This window comes from Pteronotus mesoamericanus, unplaced genomic scaffold, assembly GCF_021234165.1.
Source record: "Pteronotus mesoamericanus isolate MK-2021 breed Mesoamerican mustached bat unplaced genomic scaffold, CSHL_Meso_final scaffold_165, whole genome shotgun sequence".
NCBI classification, from domain to species: Eukaryota; Metazoa; Chordata; class Mammalia; order Chiroptera; family Mormoopidae; genus Pteronotus; species Pteronotus mesoamericanus.
The window spans coordinates 8,192,264-8,214,286 of record NW_026555307.1 but is presented as its reverse complement, the minus strand read 5'-3'; the positions used below and the strand labels follow the sequence as shown (position 1 = coordinate 8,214,286).

General features: G+C 37.6%; 1 protein-coding gene across 3 annotated transcripts in view; it reads left to right on the top strand.

Moving 5' to 3' along the window:
• ZFP82 (ZFP82 zinc finger protein) overlaps positions 1 to 16,542 on the top strand; it is a 54,030-nt gene extending 37,488 nt beyond the window's left edge. For all 3 annotated transcript variants that reach the window (XM_054589081.1, XM_054589080.1, XM_054589079.1), the window contains one exon: positions 13,377 to 16,542. In XM_054589081.1, coding sequence (XP_054445056.1) covers positions 13,377 to 14,734 — 1,358 coding nt within the window. In that variant the 3' untranslated portion in view covers positions 14,735 to 16,542. The remainder of the gene's footprint in view (positions 1 to 13,376) is intronic.
• Positions 16,543 to 22,023: the final 5,481 nt, after the last annotated feature.

Genomic DNA, 22,023 nt, shown 5'->3' with positions numbered 1-22,023 from the left:
TTTGTTAGTTTATTTTGTTGAATAGAGTCCACTTATAGGTGAGATCATATGGTATTTGTCTTTCATCAACTGGCTTCTTTCACTTACCTTAATATTCTCCACTTCCATCCATGTTGTCGCAAAAGGTAGGAGTTCCATCTCTCTCTCTCTCTTTCTTTCTTAAATGCAGATTCATTTTATTTATTTAAATGTCAAAATTATAAAATATTTAAAAAATTTAAATCCATTATAAAGTCTCAGCAATTAAACCAACATGACACCATCACAGAAATAATCAAGTTGGTCAATGAAATATAATGAGCATTCTAGAGACAAACGTATATATCTAACAATATAACATATTAAGTTGATATTTCAAATCAATGGGTAAAACGAGGCTTACTCAACAAATAAAGTGCATGGACCACTATTCCTTGAAATAAAACAAACATAGAGCCCTATGTCACACATTATACAAGAAATATTCAGGTGAGTTAAAAATCAATATGTAGAATCTAAGGCGTTTTAGAAGAAAATAGAACTAATATTTTTCAGGACCTGCAGTAAGATAATCAAACCCAGAAGCTATAAAGTAAACACTGACACTATGACTACATTAAACATTTAACAGTAGAGTAACATACATATAAAAAAAGTTAAAGAACAAGGAATAGAATAGAAAAGTATTTGCAACACATCTAAAATATAGTTAATAGGTTTTTAAAAAAATTTTTGTTCTTAAGGAAAAATGTTCTACAAACCTTTAATCAATAAATGCCTAAAGAATACCAAAAAGTCATTTAGAGCTTTTTTTAAAAAAATAATAGAAATAGGCAAGGAATATACTAAAACAGGTTTTGTTTCAACAAATAGTAAAGGAACAATTAAAATAACATCATTGTCACAATCAGATTAATGAGTATTAAAAAAATTGGTAATATCAAGTATTGGCAACTGGGTAAGGAACTAAGTGTTCATAGAAACTTTTTCTTCATCTTAAAGCAGTCCCTCTAGCATATTTTGCAGTGCTCGTTTGGTGGAGATGTGTTCTTTTAGCCTTCTTTTGTCTGGGAAACTCCTTACTTCGCCTTCCATTTTCATTGAGAGCCTTGCTGCGTAGAGCAGTCTTGGTTGCAGACCTTTCCTTTTCATGACTTGAAATCTTTCTTGCCATTCCCTTCTGGCTTGCAGTGTTTCTGTGAAGAAGTCAGATGCTAGCCATATTGGGGTTCCCTTATATGTTACTACCTCTTTCTCCCTTGCTTGCTTTAGGATTCTCTGTTTGATATTTGCCATTTTAATGATGATGTGTCTTGGAGTGGGCCTCACTGGGTTCCTCTTGATTGGGACCTTCTGGGCTTCCTGGACTTGTGTGACTTTTTCTCTCCTCCAATTAGGGAAGTTTTCCATCATTACTTTTTCAAACGGGTTCTCTATCCCTTCCTCCTCCTCCTCTTCTTCTTCTGGTATCCCTATTACACGGATATTATTACGTTTCAGGTTGTCTTGCATTTCCCTCAATGCCTCTTCATTCTTTTTGAGTCTTTTTTCATTCTTTTGCTTTTCCTGGGAGCTTTTTTCTACCTTGTCATCCACCTCGCTGATTCAGTCCTCAGCTTCATCCAACCTGCTTTTGATTCCTTTACTGTGTTCTTCAATTCAGAAATTGTATTCTCCATTTCCTCTTGTCTCTTATTGATAGTCTGTATGTCCTTTTTCATGCTGATACAGTTTGCAGTAAGTTCCTCATAGTTTCCCTGTAGTTTTTGGTAATTTTCTCTGAGCTCACTGAGCTCATTGAGCTTCCTTAACCGTTGTTTGGAACTCAATATCTGATAGTTTATTTGCCTCTATTTAATTTAGTTCTCTTTGTGGGGATTCTTCCTTACCGTTCGAGGGGGGCATATTTCTTTGTCTTCCAAGTATTTGTGAGACTCTTCTGTTTTGCTTCTGATTCTTAAGTTGATCTGTCTTGACTTCCTGACTTTGTGACGTGAACTTCTATGGTTGGAGACCGCTGTTTATGCTTTCTGGATCTGCCTCTGATGATGTCAGATGTTGACCTTGTCTGACCTTAGGCAGTGTGTTCGAGACTTCCAGGAATCTACTGTCTGTGGCTCTGTCCTTCAGCTGTTAATCTATTCACTCTGCACTCAGCAGGCCACCTTAGACAGCTCAGGGCGGGGCAGGGTTCCTCCTGGGGGCAGGGTTATGGGGTCCTCTCACGTTGCTGCCTTAAAGAGGAAGAGTCCGCACTGGGATCCCTCCGACTACTCTCTCCATTCTCTCCCCAAAGCCTCCTCCATCCCCAGTCACTCCTCAAGTGTCTCCAGACCTCTCTGCGTCCCCTTTAGCCAGGGATCTACTGTCTGTGGTTGCTACTCTGCCCTCATCAGGCAGCGTAGACAGCATAGGGTGGGGTCGAACGTCACCTGGGGGCAGGTCTATAGGGTCCTTTGATGCTGGTGCCACAGAGGGAGAGTGGTCTCTGCCTGAGCAAGATGGCTGCTGCTGCATGGGGATGAGTCAGCACAGAGATCCCATTGGCTACTCTCTCAGTTCTCTCCCCAAAGCTTCCTTCCCCATTCTCTCCTCAGGCATCTCTAGCCCACTCTGCCTCCACCTTTCCCGGAGACCAGGGTAAGTGGCTGCAAATAAATATTTTTGTGTTTGGCCCTTTCAACAGGTCTTTGTGTCTCCAGCCACCTGTCTCTGGCACAGAGCAACCCTGCCACTTTTCGCAGCTGCCTGTTTTCTGTGTACCCATTGGGCTCTGTGTTGTGGGCTAGAGGTCGCTGCTTTTGGTTTAGACCCTGCTTTTCTCTGGGGGATCCTACTGGTCGTTTCAATATCTTTGTGGTGCTGCCGCCATTGGGTGCCCCTCCTGCCTTCTCAGGGCTGTACGGCACTCCTTACCAGTTAGATTGCGCTAAAGCTGATTCTTCTGTCTCTGAGGTTACAAGGCTCCTCTCTCGGTATTGTTCAGTTGTTTGTTCCAGATGATGTCTCCTCAATTTAGTTGTAATTCCAGGTTGGTTCCGGGAGGAGGTCAATGTGACTTCCACTCATTCCTCCACCATCTTGATTCTCTAATATTTTTACTTTTATTATCCAACTCCAACCTGCCACCTCACTGACAGCTGTCAGTGTGTTTTCTCTATTAGTCTGTTCCTATTTTATTTATTTTGTTATTTATATTCCACATATAAGTAAAATCATATGGTATTTGTCTTTCTCTGGTTTATTTCTCTTAGCATAATACTCTCCAGGCCCATCCCTGCTGTCACAAAAAGTATGATTTTCTTTTTCCCGGCAGAGTAGTATTCTATCACATAAACATACCTACCACATCTGTCTTATCCACTCATCTCCTGATGGGCACTTGGGCTAATTCCAAATCTTGACTATAGTAAGCAGTGCCGCAATGAACATAGAAGTGCATATGTTCTTTTAAATTAGTATTTTGGGCTTCTTCAGTTATGTTCCCAAAGGTGGAATTGTTGTGTCATAAGTAAGTTCTATTTTTAAATTTTTGAGGAAATTCCATACTGTTTTCCACAGTGGCTGCACCAATCTACATCCCTACCAACAGTGCACAATGATTCTCTTTTTTCCACATCTCATAAGCTCTTGTTCTTTTTTTTTTTTAACTTAAAAATTTGTTGACTTCTGGCCAAGATGGAGGCATAGGTAGTTACACTTTGCCTCATTGCACAACTAAGAGGACAACAAATATAAAAAAAAAATAACCACAACTACCAGGAAATCAAACTGTATGGAAGTTGGACAGCCAAGTAGTTAAAGAAGAAACATTCATCCAGGCTGGTCAGAGGGTCGGAGACAGGCAGCTGGGGCAGAGGAGATGTATGGCAAGGCAGCAGCTAGAGGACCAGGTGGGCAAGGTGGTGGCTGGCAGACCGGGCAGTCCCATATTTGCATGTGGATAAACTGGGAGGAATAACTGGGGAGCAAGACAGACCACAAAATTCAGGATTCCAATGCCAGAAAAGAAAGCCTCAAAACCTCTGGCTGTAAAAGCCTGTGAAGGATGCAGCAGTGGGAGAAACTTCCAGGCTCACAGGAGAGTTTCTTGGAAACCCACACAGTAGTAGAACTTATACAAACCCACCCACCTGGGAATCAGCACTAGAAGGGCCCAGTTTGCTTGTGGGTGTTGAGGGAAGTGACTGAAAGCCTTCTGAGAGCCAGGCAAGTGGCATTGTTCCCTCTCAGACCCCTCCCCCACATACAGTGTCACAAAACAGCAATCTGGGGTGCCATGCCCTGGTGAATACCTAAGGCTCTGCCCCTTCCAAGATAACAGGTGCACTGAGACAAATAAATATGACCCAAATGAAAGAACAGATGAAAGCTCCAAAAATAGAACTAAGCAACGAGGAGATAGCCAACCTATCAGATGCAGAATTGAGAACACTGATCATCAGGATGCTTACAGAAATGGTTGAGTAGCAAAATAGAGGAAGAAGAGAAGGCTATACAAAGTGAAATAATGCAAAATATATAGGGAACCAACAGTAAAGGGAAGGAAACTGGGACTCAGATCAATGACTTGGAGCCGATGGAAGAGATAAATGTTCAACCAGAACTGAATGAAGAAACAAGAATTCAAAAAAAAAAAAAAAATGAAAAGAGGCTTAGGAAACTCTGGAAGAACTTTAAACATTCCAACATCCAAATCATAGGGATGCCAGAAGAGGAGGAATAGCGAGAAACTGAAAACTTATTGAAAAAATAATGCAGGAGAACTTCCACAGTCTGGCAAAGGAAGTAGACTTCCAGGATATCCTGGAAGCTCAGAGAGTCCCAAAGAAGCTGGACCCAAGGAAGCACACACCAAGGCACATCATAATTACATTACCCAAAATTAAAGATGAGAGAATCTTAAAAGCAGCAAGAGAAAAGAAGACAGTTACCTACAAAAGAGTTCCCATAAGACTATCAGCTGATATTTCAAAAGAAACCTTCCAGGCAAGAAGGGGCTGGAAAGAAATATTCAAAATCATGAAAGGCAAGGACCTACATCCAAGATTACTCTATCCAGCAAAACTATCATTTAGAATGGAAGGGCAGATTAAGTGCTTCACAGGTAAGGTCAAGTTAAAGGAGTTTATCATTACCAAACCCTTATTATATGAAACGTTAAAGGGGCTTATCTAAGAAAAAGAAGATAAAAAACTATGAACAGTAAAATGACTACAAACTCACAACTATCAACAATTGAACCTTAAAGAAAAACAAAAACAACCCAAGCAAACAACTAGTATAGGAACAGAATCACAGAAATGGAGATCAGAGTGGTGAGGGAGGGGTAAGAATGGGGAAGAGGTACAGGGAATTAGAAGCATAAATAATAGGTATAAAATAGGTGGGGAGGTTGAGAATAGTATAGGAAATGGAGAAGTCAAAGAACTTATATGTACGACCCATGGACAAGAACTAAGTAGGGGGAATGCTGGTTGGATGCAGGTGCAGGGTGGAGGGGAATAAAGGGAAGAAAGGAAATTGGACAACTGTAATAGCGCAATCAATAAAATATATATATATATAAATAAAGTTTTATTATTTTTCCATTACCATTTACCCCCCTTAACCCCCACCCAACATGATTGCCACACTCTTGTCCATGTCCTAGAGTCCTTTTACCACTTTGCTTGATCCTCCACTGCCTACCCCACCCCCTACAGCTGTCTTCCTGCTCTCTATCTATGAGTCCATCTCTGTTTTGCCTGTTAGTTTAGTGAATCATATGATATTTGTCTTTCTCTGACTGGCTTATTTCACTTAGCATAATGTTCTCCAGGTCCATCCATGCTGTTGCAAAGGGTAAAATTTTCTCCTTTTTTTATGTCTGAGCACTATTCTATTGTGTAAATGTCCTATAATTGTTTTATCTACTCATCTACTGATGGACATTTTTGGTGCTTCCATACTTTGACAATTATAATTAATGCTGTAATGTACTTAAGGGCGCTTATGTTCTTTTGAATTAGTGTTTTGGGGTTTTTTGGACATACTCCCAGAAGCAAGACCACTGGTCAAAAGCAGATCCATTTTTAATTTTTTAAGTTATTTCCATGCTTCTTTCCACAGTGGCTGCACCAGTCTGCATTCCTACCAACAATGCAAAAGGGTTCCCCTTTCTCCATATCCTCAACAGCACTTGTTTTTTGTTGATTTATTGATGATAGCCATTCTGATAGATGAGAGAGATATTTCATTGTGATTTTTATTTGCATTGCTCTAGTAATTAGTGACATTGAGCATCTTTTTATATGTCTATTGGCCACCTGGATGCCCTCTTTGGAGAAGTGTCTATTCAGGTACTTTGCCCATTTGTTAATTGGATATTTTTTGGTTTTGAGTTTTGTAAGTTTTTTAATAAATTTTGGGTATTAACTTCTTATCAGATGTATATGTGATATATTTTCTCATTCCATGAATTGTCTTTTTATTTTGTTTATGGTTTTCTTTCCTGCCCAAAAACATCTTAATTTGATGTAGACCCATTTGTTTATTTTTTCTTTTGTTTCCCTTGCCTGAGGAGATAAAATATCAGATAAAATATTGCTGTGAGCAAATGTCCAAAATTTTACTGCCTATGTGTTTTTCTAGGATATTTATGGTTTGGGGTCTAGTATTTAAGTCTTTGATCCATTTTAATTTTCTTCTTGTGTGTTGTGCTAGAAGGTGGTCTAGTTTCATTTTTATGCACGTCTTTGTCAACAATTTCCCCAACACTATTATTGAGTAAATGGACTCTCTTTAGCCCATTGTACATGCTTGTTTCCTTTGTCAAATATTAATTGACTCTAAAAAAGTGAGTGTATTTCTTGGCTATTGTGTTCTATGATTTATGTGTCTATTTTTATGCCAGTACCATGCTGTTTTAATTATTATGGCCTTATAGTACAGTTTGATATTAGGTAGTGTGATTCCTTCCACTTTATTTTTCTTTTTGAGGATGCTGTTGTTATGGAGGACTTTTGTGGTTCCATATAAATTTTTGGAATATTTGTTCTAGTTCTGTGAAATAAGTCATTGGAATCTTGAAAGGAATTGTGTTGAATCTATATATTGCTTTGGGTAGCATGGACATTTTAGTCACGTTAATTCCTCCTAAGCATGAACACGGTATATGCTTCACTGATTTGTGTCTTCTTCAGATTATTTTTCAATGTCTTATGCCTATATACCACAGCTTTTCGGTGGTTGTGTTTTCAATTTCTTTTGTTTTCAGGTATTTTTTTTATTTCTTACTTGCTCCAGTTGTTGACCTATTCATTGTTGAATAACATTATTACACTTCCATGTCTTTATGTATATTTCAGTTTTCTTCTTCCAATTGATTTCTAGATTCATAACATTGTGGGCAGAGAAGATGCTTGATATGATTTCAGTCTTCTTTAATTTATTAAGACTTGTTTTGTGACCTAACATGTGTTCTATCCTAGAAAACATTTCACATGCACTTGAAAAGTATGTATATTCTGCTACTTTGGGGTGAAATGCTCTGACGCTATCAATTAAATCCATTTGATCTAGTGTGTTGTTTAAGAATGCTGTCTCCTTGTTGCTTTTGTCTGAAAGATCTATCATTGGAGTCAATAGGGCATTAAAATCCCCTACTGTGACTGTATTTCTGTATGTCCATCAAGATTTGCTTTACATATTTAAGTGCTCCTATGTTAGGTACATAAATGTTTACATAAACATGTACCTTTTGATCTGAGGAGGGTCTCTTGGAGACAGTCTTATTTTCTTATCTACTCAGCTACCCTATGTCCTTTGCCTGGAGAATTTAAGTCATTTACATTTAAGGTAATTATTGATAGTTATATATTTATCACCATTTTATTTTTTAACTATTTCCCTCTGTTGTTTCTTCCCCTCCCCCTCCCTCTTTCTTTTTCCTCCTCCTCCCCCTCCTTCTTATTCTTCCTCCTCCTCCCCCTCCTTCCCCTCCTCCCCCTCCTCTCCCTTCTCCTCCTTCTCCTCCTTCTCCTCCTTCCTCTTCTTTCTTCTCCCTTTAACATTTGTTGCAGTACTGGTTTGATATTAACAAACTCCTTCAGCTTCTTCTTGTCTGGGAAACTCGCTATTTCCCCTTCAATTTTAAATGGTAGCCTTGCTAGACAAAGTAACCTTGGTTGTAGGTCCTTGCTTTTCATCACTTTGAATATTTCATGCCAGTCCCTTCTGGCTTAAAATGTTTCTTTGAGAAATCAGATGACAGTCTAATAGGAGCTCCCTTGTTAGGTAACTAACTGCATTTCTCTTGTGGTGTTTAGGATTCTCTCCTTGTCTCTAAGCTTTCCCATTTTGATTATGTATCTTGGTGCAGGCCTCTTTGGGTCCATCTTGTTTGGGTTTCTCTGTGCTTCCTGGACTTGTGTGTCTTTTTTCTTCACCAGATTAGGGAAGTTTTTGGTCATTATTTGTACAAGTAGGTCCTCGATCCCTTGCTCACTCTCTTCTCTTCTGGCCTTCCCATGATGTGAATGTTGTTATGCTTCATGGTGTCCCAGGGTTTCTTAAGCTCTCCTCATTCTTTTAAAACTTTTTTTTCTTTTTGCTGCTCTGCTTGGTTTTCTTTTCTACCTTGTCTTCAAAATTGCTCATTTGATCCTCTGCTTCATCTAACCTACTGTTTATTTCTTCCAGTATATTAATTTATTTCAGATACACATTCTTTATTTTTCACTGGTTCTTTTTATCATTTCTCTCTGTCTTTTCATGCTGTTGAGTATCATTATAATCATTACTCTAAACTCTCTATCTGATAAATTGCTTGCCTTCATTTTATTTAGTTCTTCTGGTGAATTCGCTGGTTCTTTCATTTGGGGCCTGTTTGGTTGTCTTCCCACTTTAGCTGATTCTTTGTATTTGTTTCTATGTATTAGATAAATCTGTGAAGACTCTAGTGCCAGCCAATGTTGTCCCTGCCTATGACTGACACTGGGAAACCTGTTTGGAGCTATCAGTGATCTACAGGTTGTGGTTCCCTGTGCTGGGCCTGTGTACAGAAAGAACCAGGCTGCACACTAAGGCCAGCTTTTATCAGTACCTGACCCATGGGAGGGTTAGCTCAAGTCTCAGAACTCCCAGAGATCTGCCTTTGCTGTTCATCTTAATCACTGATATAACTTGCAGCTGTGCTCAGTAGCCTGCGTTAAGCTCCACTGGGTGGGGTGAGAGGTAGTCCTACAGTTGGGGTTATTGCTTCCCCTTAGGCTGATGCCGCTTGGAGGGGAGTGCTCTGCCTGAGAAAGATGGCTTCTGCAGTATGGGGAATGATTCAACACAAGGATCCTAGCTGTTGATCCTTCAGCTCCATCCCCATGGCCCTCAACCCCAGACTCTCCCCACACAGGTCTAGTTCACTCTGCCTTCCCTCTGCCAGAGCCCAGGATAAGTGACTGCAAATGAAATTTTGTGCATTCGCCCTTTAAGAGATTCTTAGTGTCCCTGTCTCTCCCTGGCCATCCTAAACCTTGCTGCTTTTAACAGCCAGATATTATTTAGATTCCTTTCCTGGTTTTGGTGCTCTATGCTGCCAGCTTGGGGTTCCAACCCCATACTTTCAGAGGGAACAACCCTGGCTGCTGAAATATCCCTCCAGCATGTCATCTGTCTCCTGTGGGAGCAAACCCAGCCCCCTCATGCCTCTGTACTCTCTACCAGTCTTGTTGTGGTGAAGTGGTTTCTTCTGTATGTCCTTGGTTATAATGCTTCTATCTAGCTAGTGTTCAGTTGATTATTCAGGATGATTTGTGTTTAATTTAGTTGTAATTCCAGTTTGGCCCTGGGAGGAGTTTGACATAGCTTCCACTTACTCCTCCATCTTGGGTCCCCCAGCACATGTTCTTTGTTGATTTGTTGAGGATAGCCATTCTGACAGGTGTGAGATGATATCTCATTTTGGTTTTAATTTGCACTTCTCTGATGATTAGTGACATTGAACATTTTCTCATACGTCTATTGGCGATCTGTATGTCTTTTTTTTGAAGAAGTGTGAATTCAGCTCTGTTACCCATTTTTAAATTGGATTGTTTGTTTCTTTGGTGTTGACTTGTATAAGTTCTTCAAAAATTTTGGATATTAACCCCTTATCAGATGTATCATTGGTGAATATATTCTCTCAGTAGGCTGTCTGTTTATTTTGTTGATGGTTTTCTTTGCTGTGCAAAAGCTTTTAGTTTTTTATAGTCCCATTTGTTTATTTTTACTTTTGTTTCCATAGCCCAAGGAGATATATCAGAAAAAATATTGCTATGAGTAATGTTTGAGATTTTACTGACTATGTTTAATGATATAATCTTTATGGTTTAGGGTCTTACATTTAAGTATTTATTCCATTTCGAGTTTATTCTTGTGTATGGTGTAAGAAAGTAGTCTTATTTATTTATTTTTTTGGGCATACATCTGTACAATTTTTTTAAAACTGATTATTACTTTCTTTACCTCACTGTATGTTCTTGCCTCCTTTTAAAAATATTAATTAATTATAAAGGTGTAAGTTTATTTTTGGGCTTTCTATTCTTTTACAATTATCTATATGTCTCTATTTATGTCGGTACCATGTTGTTTTGATTACTATGGTCTTGTAGTATCGTTTGCTATCATGCAGTGTGATTCCTCCAACTTTGTTCTTCTTTCTGAAGATTGCTGTGGCTATTTGGGATTTTGGTGGTTCCATATAAATCTTTGGAATACTTGTTCTAGTTTTTGAAATACACCAATCTTTGGTATCTCTTAGGAAATGCATTGACTTTATAGATTGCTTTGTGTCGTATGGACACTTCAATGATGTTAGATCTTCGTGTCCATGAACACAGTATTTGAAGTCTTTCTGGAAAAAGTCCAGCCATTGTTAACATAATGAGAATGGTTTTTGCAACATCATTGTAACCTGGCAGACAAAGAGAGTGGACTGGAATGCAGATACATGAACAGTGATGACCTCACTCTGCTAGTCAGTGGGGGCAGTAGTCACTGTTGAGTGAGCATGTGTACTATGTAACCATTGCATTCAAAATGACTGAGTAGAGGAATGAATCTGCATCAAATTTTGTGTTAAGCTTCAACATTGTTCTGCAGAAACTATTTAGATGATTCAGAAAGCTTTCAGGACAATGTAATGAGTGCTGCACAAATAAAAGTGTGGCAGAAACACTTCAAAGATGGTTGAGGATCTGTTGAAAGTGATCCACATTCTGGAAGGCCTGCAGAAAGCGGAACATCTGAGAATGTTGACTGTGTATGTGCTGCAATCAACAAAGAACGATGACTGATGGTGCAAGAAATAGAAGCTGATCTGGCAATTCCAAAATCTACTGTGCCAGAGAGATTGATGCACGATCTTGGCACAAAACATGTCCTGGCAAAATTTGTTCTGCAGCTTCTACTACCAGAGCAGAAGGGACATTGTGCTGCAGCTACTAATAACTTAATTCAAACTGCTACCAGTGAACCAAATTTCCTCAAGAAGGTTATAACCAGAGATGAATGGTGGGTCTATGGGTAAGATCCTGAAATGAAGGCCCAGTCATCCCAATGGAAGTTCTCCTTCCTGGTTCTCCATTCCTGAAGAAGGTGCAGCAACACTGCTGCAAGATTAAGACCATGTTAACTGTGCTTTTTGATTGGGAAAGTGGTGCCCATCACAAGTATGCCCCTCTAGGCCAAACAATAAGGAATACTACCTCAATGTTCTTTGTCAGTTCAGAGATGCAATACAATGAAAACAGCTGCTGCTATGGGCAATTGGTGACTGGCAGCTTCATCACAACAGCATGCCTGCTCATGCATCACATCTTATGCAGAGTTTTTCTATGAAACATCAAATCACCCAAGGTGACTCAGCCTCACTACAGTCCTGATTTGGCACCCTTGACTTCTGGCTCTTCCCAAAACTAAAATTCCCTTTGAAAGGGGAGAGATTTCAGAACGTCAGTGAGGTTCAGGAAAATACTATGAGGCAGCTGATGGTGATTCCAACGCAGGATTTTGCAGTGTTTCGAACAGTGGAAGAGGCACTGGGAGAACTGTGTGAGGTTCCAAGGTGCCTATTTTGAAGGGACTGAAGTCTCACTGTCCTCTGTACAGTGTTTCTTGTATCTTCTCTAAATGTCTAAATTTTTTATATTACATGGCTGGATAATTTCTGGACAGACCTTGTATGCTATATACACATATATAACAACACAATATATAAAAACAACATAAATTTAGATACTACTGTCAGTAGAGCTAGCCTTAAAGAAAGTGACTGTCAATCTAAATTCAAGATGAGAAAGAACCAACCCTGCAAAATCCCAATTCAGAGATTTGTGAGAGATAGAGCAAACTGAAAAGTCCTAAGAGATGGAAGTAAACTGGGACATGTTCTGTGATCTGAATAGGCCTCTTCTTGTAGCAATAAAGAGGACAATGTTGAGATAATGTGTTATAAGCAGAGGCATTTTAACCACAGTGAGTGATTTTATTATAAAAATACAGATAAATTATTGAAAAGCAGTTAAGTATGAATTTTTCTTTCATTATCAGACTTCTGTATTAATATTGAAATAGGACTGCCCATGACTGTAGAATCCAATCCAAGAGATTTAGGTGGTATCTAAACCTCAATATTTGTAATAAGTTCCCTGATGATTCAGATCCACATCTCAATTTGAGAACCACTGATTTAAAATGTTTACAGGTATATCTTAGAGATATGGTGATTTGGTTTCAGACCACTGCAATAAAGTGAATATCACAATAAAGAAATTCACACTTGTTTCTGTTTCAGAGTATATTATGTTATATGTACACTATACTATAGTCTATTAAGTGTGCAATAACATTATATATAAAAAAGCAGTGTTCATACCTTAATTAAAAATTGTTTTATTGCTAAAATTATGCAAACCATCATCTGAGCATTTAGCATGCCATAATCTTTTTGCTGGTGGAGGATAACATCAAAAGATCACTGATCACAGGTCAACAAAACAAATATAATACTAATGGAAAAGCTTGAAATACTGCAAGAACTACCATAATCTGACAGAGAGACATGAAATGAGCAAATACTTTTGGAAAAATGGTGCAGATAGACTAGCTCAATGCAGGGTTGCCACAAACCTTCAATTTGAAAAAAACAAAATATCTATGAAGCACAATAAAATGAGGTATGCCTATACTTAGTCTTCAGTCTTAGTTTCTTACATGAACTCTTATTTTTTGTGCTCTTTTCTTATGCTTCTTTTTTACTTCAAATTTTATAATTCAAGAAATTCATTGGGCATTATTTTGTTTATCTTTCATTTCTATTTTAGAAATTTTACTACTTTTAGAAAAAGGAACTACATATTTGCTCTCTTGTTTTCTTTCAGATTCAGAGACCAGGTGTAAGACTAAGAGGTTATCATTAGAAAATGACATTAATGAAATAAACTTATTCCAGTGGAAGATAATGGAAAAAATTAACAACCATGGCCTTAACAACCTTATTTTAAGAAATAATTGGGAGTCCAGAAGAAAATTTGAAGGACAAGTAGAATATCTTGGTCAAGTGAAAATTACGTCTCAAAAAATATCCTCTTACCAAAAACACACATCTCTTACTCCACATCAGAGAATTCATTTTGTTGAGAAACCCTATGAATGTAAAGAATGTGGGAAGGCTTTTAAAGTACGCCAACAACTTACTTTTCATCACAGAATTCATACTGGTGAAAAACCCTATGAATGTAAGGAATGTGGGATGGCCTTTAGACAGACTGCCCACCTTACTCGACATCAGAGACTTCATTCTGTTGAGAAACTTTATGAATGTAAGGAATGTGGAGAATCTTTCATATGTGGCCCAGACCTTAGAGTACATCAGAAAATTCATATTGGTGAGAAGCCTTATGAGTGTAAGGAATGTGGGAAAGCCTTCAGAGTACGTGGACAACTTACTCTCCATCAGAGGATTCATACAGGTGAAAAACCCTATTTGTGTACAGAATGTGGAAAGGCCTTTAGACAGTATGCACATCTTACTAGACATCAGAAGCTTAATATTGCTGACAAACTCTATGAATGTAAAGAATGTGGGAAGGCTTTTTTGTGTGGCTCTGGCCTTAGAGTACATCACAAACTTCATACTGGTGAGAAACCTTATGAATGTAAGGAATGTGGGAAAGCCTTCAGAGTACGACAACAACTAACACTCCACCAGAGAATTCATACTGGTGAGAAACCCTATGAATGTAAGGAATGTGGAAAGACCTTTAGTCGTGGTTATCATCTTATTCTTCATCACAGAATTCATACTGGTGAGAAACCCTATGAATGTAAAGAATGTTGGAAGGCATTTAGTCGTTATTCACAACTTATTTCACATCAGAGCATTCATATTGGTGTTAAACCGTATGATTGTAAGGAATGTGGGAAAGCCTTTAGGCTACTCTCACAACTTACACAACATCAGAGTATTCATATTGGTGAGAAACCCTATACATGCAAGGAATGTGGGAAGTCCTTTAGATTGCGCCAAAAACTTACTTTACATCAGAGCATTCATACTGGTGAAAAACCCTTTGAATGTAAGGAATGTAGGAAGGCCTTTAGACTTAATTCATCCCTTATTCAACATCTGAGAATTCATTCTGGTGAGAAACCCTATGAGTGCAAGGAATGTAAAAAGGCCTTTAGACAACATTCACACCTTACCCATCATCTGAAAATTCATAATGTAAAACCATAAGAAAGTCTTTTTCAGTCCTGTCTTGTAGAGCACTCTATGAATGTGCAATAGTAATTAATGCTTCCTAAATGCAACTGACTTAGTATAAGAGGTTTTATATAATTAAAGGAATGGGGCAATTTATTGTCTTCTACCATCACTCAAACCTGATAAATTTCACATTCATTCCAAAAACTAATCTTATTAATATAACAAATGTGGGAAAGTCATTTATCTCTATCCCATTGCTCTTCTACTTGTGTTATATTGAACAAGATGCTTAACTGCTCTGTGTTATAATTTATTCATTTATAAAATTGTAATATAATTCTGTGGCAGAGTAAAATTGCTGCAAATTCAATAATATTCATCCCATGAAGAGATAGAACTTACATTTTTTTCCTCTTTAATCTGGGCAGACTTTGACTTTGATCAGTAGGATATAGTAGAAATACTCCTGTGCTAGTTGTGGACCCACACTTTACTGGTATATTTTACTTCTCTTGGGATACTCTTTCAAGTTCAAATCCTGAAATGTTATGTTAAAAAAGTCTGCTGAAGAGACCACATAGAGAAGTTCTGAGATTACATAGAAAGGAAGACGTATGCAGTCTTCCAGACATGCCCATCTAGACACCAGATAGTTGAGTGAAACAGTTTTGGGTCCTCCAGATCAATCACCAGCAGAATGCCATTGAGTGACCTTAGTTAATGCTATATAGAACAGAAGGATTGTCCAAGTGAGCCCCTGCCCAAATCCCTGACACACAAAATCATGAGAAACAATATAATCATTGTTTTAAACCTAAATGATCAAAAATCACTCAAGATACTATAAAAACCCTGAACAGGTCTATAAACAAAGGGAAAAAAAAATTAAATGTAGTTGTTATCTTGGTTGTTGAATCCAGAATCAATTGTTTTGCAGGAGTAAAATGTTTCAAAGAAAGATAGCCACTAACAAAATTGTGCCAGATCATTCTATAATGCAGTATCTGAATCAATGAGAATAATCCCTAAAAAACAAAATTTGGACCAGTGTCAATTAAGATACATGTAAACATTCCAAATAGAGTTTAGTAAATTAAACTCAGTAGTCTATTAAAATGATTATAAAACATAAATGATCTACCAGTAATATCCAAAGGCTTGATCTATTGTAATTTAATTAGGAATCCAGATTTTAGGCTTTCTAATAAGCAATGTAACAATATTGGAAAAAGCAACATAATCCAGCCCCAGTATCTTATAGATTCTCTTCTTATTGTCTTATCTTCATCAGCATTAAAAAAGGAATGCACAATAGATATAAAAAGGTCATTCAATCTTCAAAAACTTTCCATAAATAAAACTTGAGTATTGCCACACACTTCATTTTGAATGAAACCTCTGTAATGTTCCTATTGTCAAACATACATTAAGACTTGCACCTACAAGTCCATTTTGCTCGGAATGGGCAAGTTGGACAGATGTAGTTGAATGAATCATTCACCATCTAGAATAATACATATTTTCCATTCATGATTTCAAATTTTTAAATTTGTAAACAGTATATACAATGTTTACACAAAAATGTAATGCCAAAAAATATTATAAGCGCTATAATAAAATTAACTTCTACTAATAGGTCATTGTGTTTCTCCATGGTTACATTTTTATGTTAGAGGTCTTCTGAAGACAGTACATTAACCCAAAATTTCTGAATGTTCTACAAAATAATAGTATTTAATGGTACTTGAAAATGATTTTGTGGTCAAATAAGCATGGAATCTCTGTATACTTAATTTCTTGGGGAAAAAATTCACATTAAATGTTTATCAAAAGACTATAAAAAATGTTTCATTTTATCTAACCCAATGTATCTCAGACTTCAGTATAGAACTCCCATTTGCAATACCCATTGCAGATGTGATTCTACTTTGGTAGATGTTATTGCAACCAAAAATGGTGGCTTCAAAGATGGAGATACCAGGTTGATGACAGGAGTATGTTTTTGTTTTTTTTTTATGGTGTGGAAAGCAACTCAACATGCTGTCCAACCAGCTAATTCTTTGAATAAGTTTTTTTTTTTTAATGGTGCTTTCAATAGAATAAAAAACTATAGCCCTACCTATTATTTAGATAAGTATACCATAAGTATTTAGGACCTTTATTGGTAATTTTTAGTTATAGACAATTTCTCACTGAAAAATATCTTACTAAATATTTATGTTTGTTGCTATACATAAGCAAAGTTTCTCTATCAAAAAGTGGGATTGCTCAGTCACAGGTTCTATTTACTTGCAACCTCATTAGTTATTACTAGAGAAGTGGAGAATATCACTGTGGTGCTAATTTACAACCCCTTAAATATGGCGAAATTATTTCCTTATAACTTCACTTCTGGCATGTGCCTTAATATATTCCTGGTTAATAGTGAGTTGATTATCTTTTTAAATCTGTTTATTGGTAAACACTGTAATATGCTATTTCATGTTTTCTTTTGCCCATTTTTTAAAAAGAACATTCATATAAGAATTGTGGAATTCTTAAAAACATTTTAGATAGTAATCCTTTACCTAGTATTATAAATGATAAGCTTACCTTATCCCAGATCTGGCTTATATCTGTATTTATGGTGATATTGTCATTAACATTTAAAATATGGTTACAATCATAGTGTTCATTATTACCCAATAATATTTTTAATTTATTTTTTATTAGACTTGGTTTTATAGGCAATCTGTTATGTCCATTGCAAATAAATACAATTTTGTTCTTTTCTGAATATTTGCAGTTATTAATAATCTTATTACAATTAAGAAAATTTCCAGAACAAGATTTAGAGTTAGAGATAATAACAGGCATCTAATTGTTTTCCCCAATTTAATGGAAATCACTTAGTGTAATGTTTGCTCTAGATTTGAAGTAAATAGACTTTGTGTGGCTCAGTTGTTTACATTGTCCTTTTTTATTTTTTAATCAGAATTGACTGCTTAATATTGTCAGGTGCCATTTGGCACATTGATACATAATGTTTTTCTTGAGTTTGTTAATGTGGTAAGTTATACTTTGGTCATTAAGGAAGTATGTTATTGGTGCAAGAATGAACAGACAGACCAATGGAACAAAATAAAGAGCCCTGCAATAGACCTATATATATATGTGGTCATTACACTCATGACAAAGGTTCCTCTTCAGTGTTCTTGGGAAATGGTGGTCTTTTTAATACTTAGCACTGAGTCAGTTGCATATCCATACTGATAAATGAATCTTGGCTCTTATCTCACTTTACACTCAAAGTCCAGATAAGTTAGTGATCTAATTATAAAGATACAGGCTTTAGTAGAAAACAGACTATCTTTCTAGCCTGAAAGTAACAACATTTTCTTAAACAGAACACAAAAAGCATTAACCATATGGGGAAAAAATCGTGTTTTACTATATTAAGTTTAAAATATGTTTTCATCAAAAGACACTATTTAAGCCCTAACTGGTGTGATGCAATGGGTTGAGCATCATCCCACAAACTGGAAGGTCACCAGTTCAATTCAGGTCCCAGGTTAGGGATGTTCTCTCATGCATTGATGTTTCTCTCCCTCTCTTTATCTCTCATTCTTTTTGTATACTTCTCACTAGGGTTCATATGTTAAAAATAACAAAGAAGGGAGAGACCCTTAATTGGTATATAAGCAAAAACAAATATTTTGCCCACAGTAAAAGGGAAAAACTAACCCAAGCAATTTTTGGATAACAGTCCTGATTTTCTGAGAAGATGGTGATGAGGTAGGTGGGAGCTGAACCCACTTGCTCATGCACTAAACTGGGACACCTAGCCAATCTTCTGAAGAACAGAGTGAATAGCCAACAGAATCCCAGCTGATAGGATTTGGAAGCCAAAGATTATAAGGGACATTTTGAAGTGGATGGAAGGAGATTTTTTAGGAGATGGGAAGGTCCCTGGGCCCTGCGCAGGGGGGCTTTGGAGGAGAGCTGGGTCAGTGATTATAGCCTGGTGGCTCCACCAAGCCCCAGAGCAGAGAAGTCACAAACCCATTCCAGGAGAGACCTGGATGCTTGGAGTTGCTGAGGGGATAAAGATGCAGTAGGAGACACAGCTAGCAGCATACCTTGGCTGGGACTGTGGTCCTCAGCTGGAACAGTAACAGAAATTGGGGAGCAAGGTGACATCAGGAGATAGAAGAGATGAGCCATGACTGGCCGTGACCCAGATAGTCTCTGGACTGGTCAGAGAGTTGGGCTGTGTGAAAAGCTGGGTGCTTTTTAGGAACAGCCAGCCACAATTGAGGGGAATTCACCAGAAAAAAAAGGCTCTCAGCCGTTTTGCAAGGACCTCTTGTGCACAGCAGCCAGGACAGCGAAGCGTGGTAGGGAGGCAATTTGCTCCAAATTGGGGTGCCTCACAGATTGATCAATGGAGCAGTGCAACAGGGACTCAGAGAGGTAGCAGAGCCCAGTGACGATTTAATAGGAGAACTAAACTGCCATGAAAGGACTTTGTATGTGGGTAGCTCCCAGACCAACAAAGAGGGAGGACAAAGGGAGCAATTTGCTCCCACTCAGCGCCTTTCACAGATTAATCAAAGGGTTCCACAATGAGGTGGACTATAGACACTGGCCCGGCACATATGCGCAGTAGACAGTGTGGGCCACACAGTGCCCTGAGGGCGTGGGCTGGAAACTGGGCACCTGTGAATACTGAGCCCCAGACTGAGCCCCTATCCTTGCAGAACCCCAGGAAAAGAAAAAAATCAAACAAACAAACAAAAAAACAGCCCAGCTCCCTCTGCCTGCAGCACCCAGAATGATCAGCAGAATCCACCTGACAGGTTTAAACACAGGACCAGGGTTTTATTTTTTATTTTTTCGGCAAGTATAAGACGATAAATCCTGGAACTGTGAGAATACCAAAGACAGATCTAGAAAGATGTCAGAAGGCTAACACCAACAGCTGAGAAAAATTTCACTATAGTATTCTTTAGAACTTGGATTTTATTATTTTTGTTATTTTTGTATTTCTCTTCTTTCCATTTATTTTTGTTTGTTTTCACTGTTTTCTTTATTCTTTTTCATATTGCATTTTAATTTTTCTTTTACTTGTATTTCAATAACACACTATTTTTATTCTTTTTATTCAGAGTATATATTTCTTATTGCATTATTGTTATTCCAGATCCAACACAGCACCCTCCCCTAGTCTTAATCCATTTCGCCATCTTACAACAATGAGCTTTATCACTGTTGTGGTTAACTTTATTTTCTCACACACTATGCCAAAATTCTATCCCTACTCTCACTATATCTCACCATCTAAACTCACATAAATGCTCCGCTTCCTAAAGTCAGCTCACATTCTTTTTCACTTCTAATAAAAGTCATCTCTTTTTCACCTTTTACAAAAAGTGGCTAGTTGGGTGAAATATCATGGTTATTGCTTCTCCAAAAGATCTATCAGTTCCCTACTTGTTAGTACTTTAAATACCATAGAATACTCCCCCACTGTCTACTCAATTTCACCTTTTCTCTGCCCCAATCATATACAAGACAGGGTGGGAGTTGTGACTACTGGTAAACCTGCTGGAGGGGAGAACCCACTGACAAAGGAGACACCAACAGGTAAAGCCCAAGAGACCCCACACAAACAGAAGAAAGGGCAACCCTGGAGCATCCAGACAAGTTCAACGAGACCACACCACTGAGTCCCACAAACTCCTACCAGAGAATTTCACCCTACAAAGACAACTGACACAGAGGAGCATTAGGAATCACAGAAATAAACAAAAAGTCACCTAATATGGAGAGACAAAGAAAACCCGCAATCGAAAGGAATGGAAGAATCCCCAGTAAAAGAACTAAATGAAATTGAGGCAAGCAAACTCTCAGATATAGAATTCAAAAGAATTGTTATAAGGATGCTCAAGGAACTCAATGAACTACAAAGAACTGAGTGGGAACTACAACAGTATGAAAAAGGAAATAGAAGCTATAAACAAGAACCATGAAGAAATGAAGAATACAATATCTGAAATTTAAAAAATAAAACACTAGGAGGAATTACAAGCAGGCTGGATAGAGCAGAGGACCGAATTAGTGAGCTGGAAGACAAGGTAGAAAGAAATACCCAGGTAGAGCAGCTGGACAAGAAACGACTAAAAAAAATTAAAATAGCTTAAGGGAGCTGCAAGACAACATGAAACATAAACAGGAACACCAGATGGAGAAGAAAAGGATGAAGGGTATAAACCCTGTTTGATAATGATAGAAAACTTCCCGAACCTGGAGGGGAAAAACTACGCACATTCAGGAAGCACAGAGGATCACAAAAAAGATCAACCAAAAGAGGCCCACTCCAAGACAAATCACAGTTAAAATACCAACTCTTAAAGACAGAATATAAAAGAAGCAAGGGAGAAACAAGAAGTAACATACAAGGGAGCTCCTCTGATTTCTCAGTGGAAACCCTACAAGCCTGAAGAAATGGCAAGAAATATTCTGAGTAATGAAGCAAAGACCTGCAACCAACACTGTTCTACCCAGCAAGGCTCTCAGTTAAAATGGAAGACAAAATAGGGAGTTTCCCAGACAAAAGACCACTGAAAGAATACACCTCCACTAAACCAACACTGCAAGATATGCTAAAGGGACTGCTTTAAGAACAGAAAGAAAAAGAGTGAGAAAGAAAGGAACATAGGTACAAAGGGAGAAAAATGAATAAGTACCTATCAATAATAACCTCAAATGTTAATGAATTAAATGCTCCAATCAAAAGACATAGGGTAGTTGAATGCATTAGAAAACATGACCCACACATATGCTGCCTACAAGAGACCTACCTCAGAACAAAAGACTTACACAGACTGAAAGTGGAGGGTTGGGGAAAAAAAATATTCCAAACAAATAGATAGGAAAAAAGATTGGGGTAGCAATAGTCATATAAGACAAAATAGACTTCAAAACAAAAGTCATAAAAAGAGACACAGAAGGACACAATAATACTCAAAGGAAGAATCCATCAAGAAGACATAAACATTATAAACATATATGTGCACAACACAGGAGCACCCAAATATATAAGGAAAATCTTGGAGGACTTCAAGAAAGATATAGACAGCAACACATTTGTAGTAAGGGATTTTAATACCCCACTGTCAAAAATGGATAAATGTTCCAAACAAAATTTATCAACAAGGATATTGAGGCATTCATTGCACAATGCCCTGATCAAATGGACTTAACTAATATATATCTATAATGTTTCATCCCAAAGAGGCAAAATACACATTCTTTTCAATGCATATGGGATATTTTCA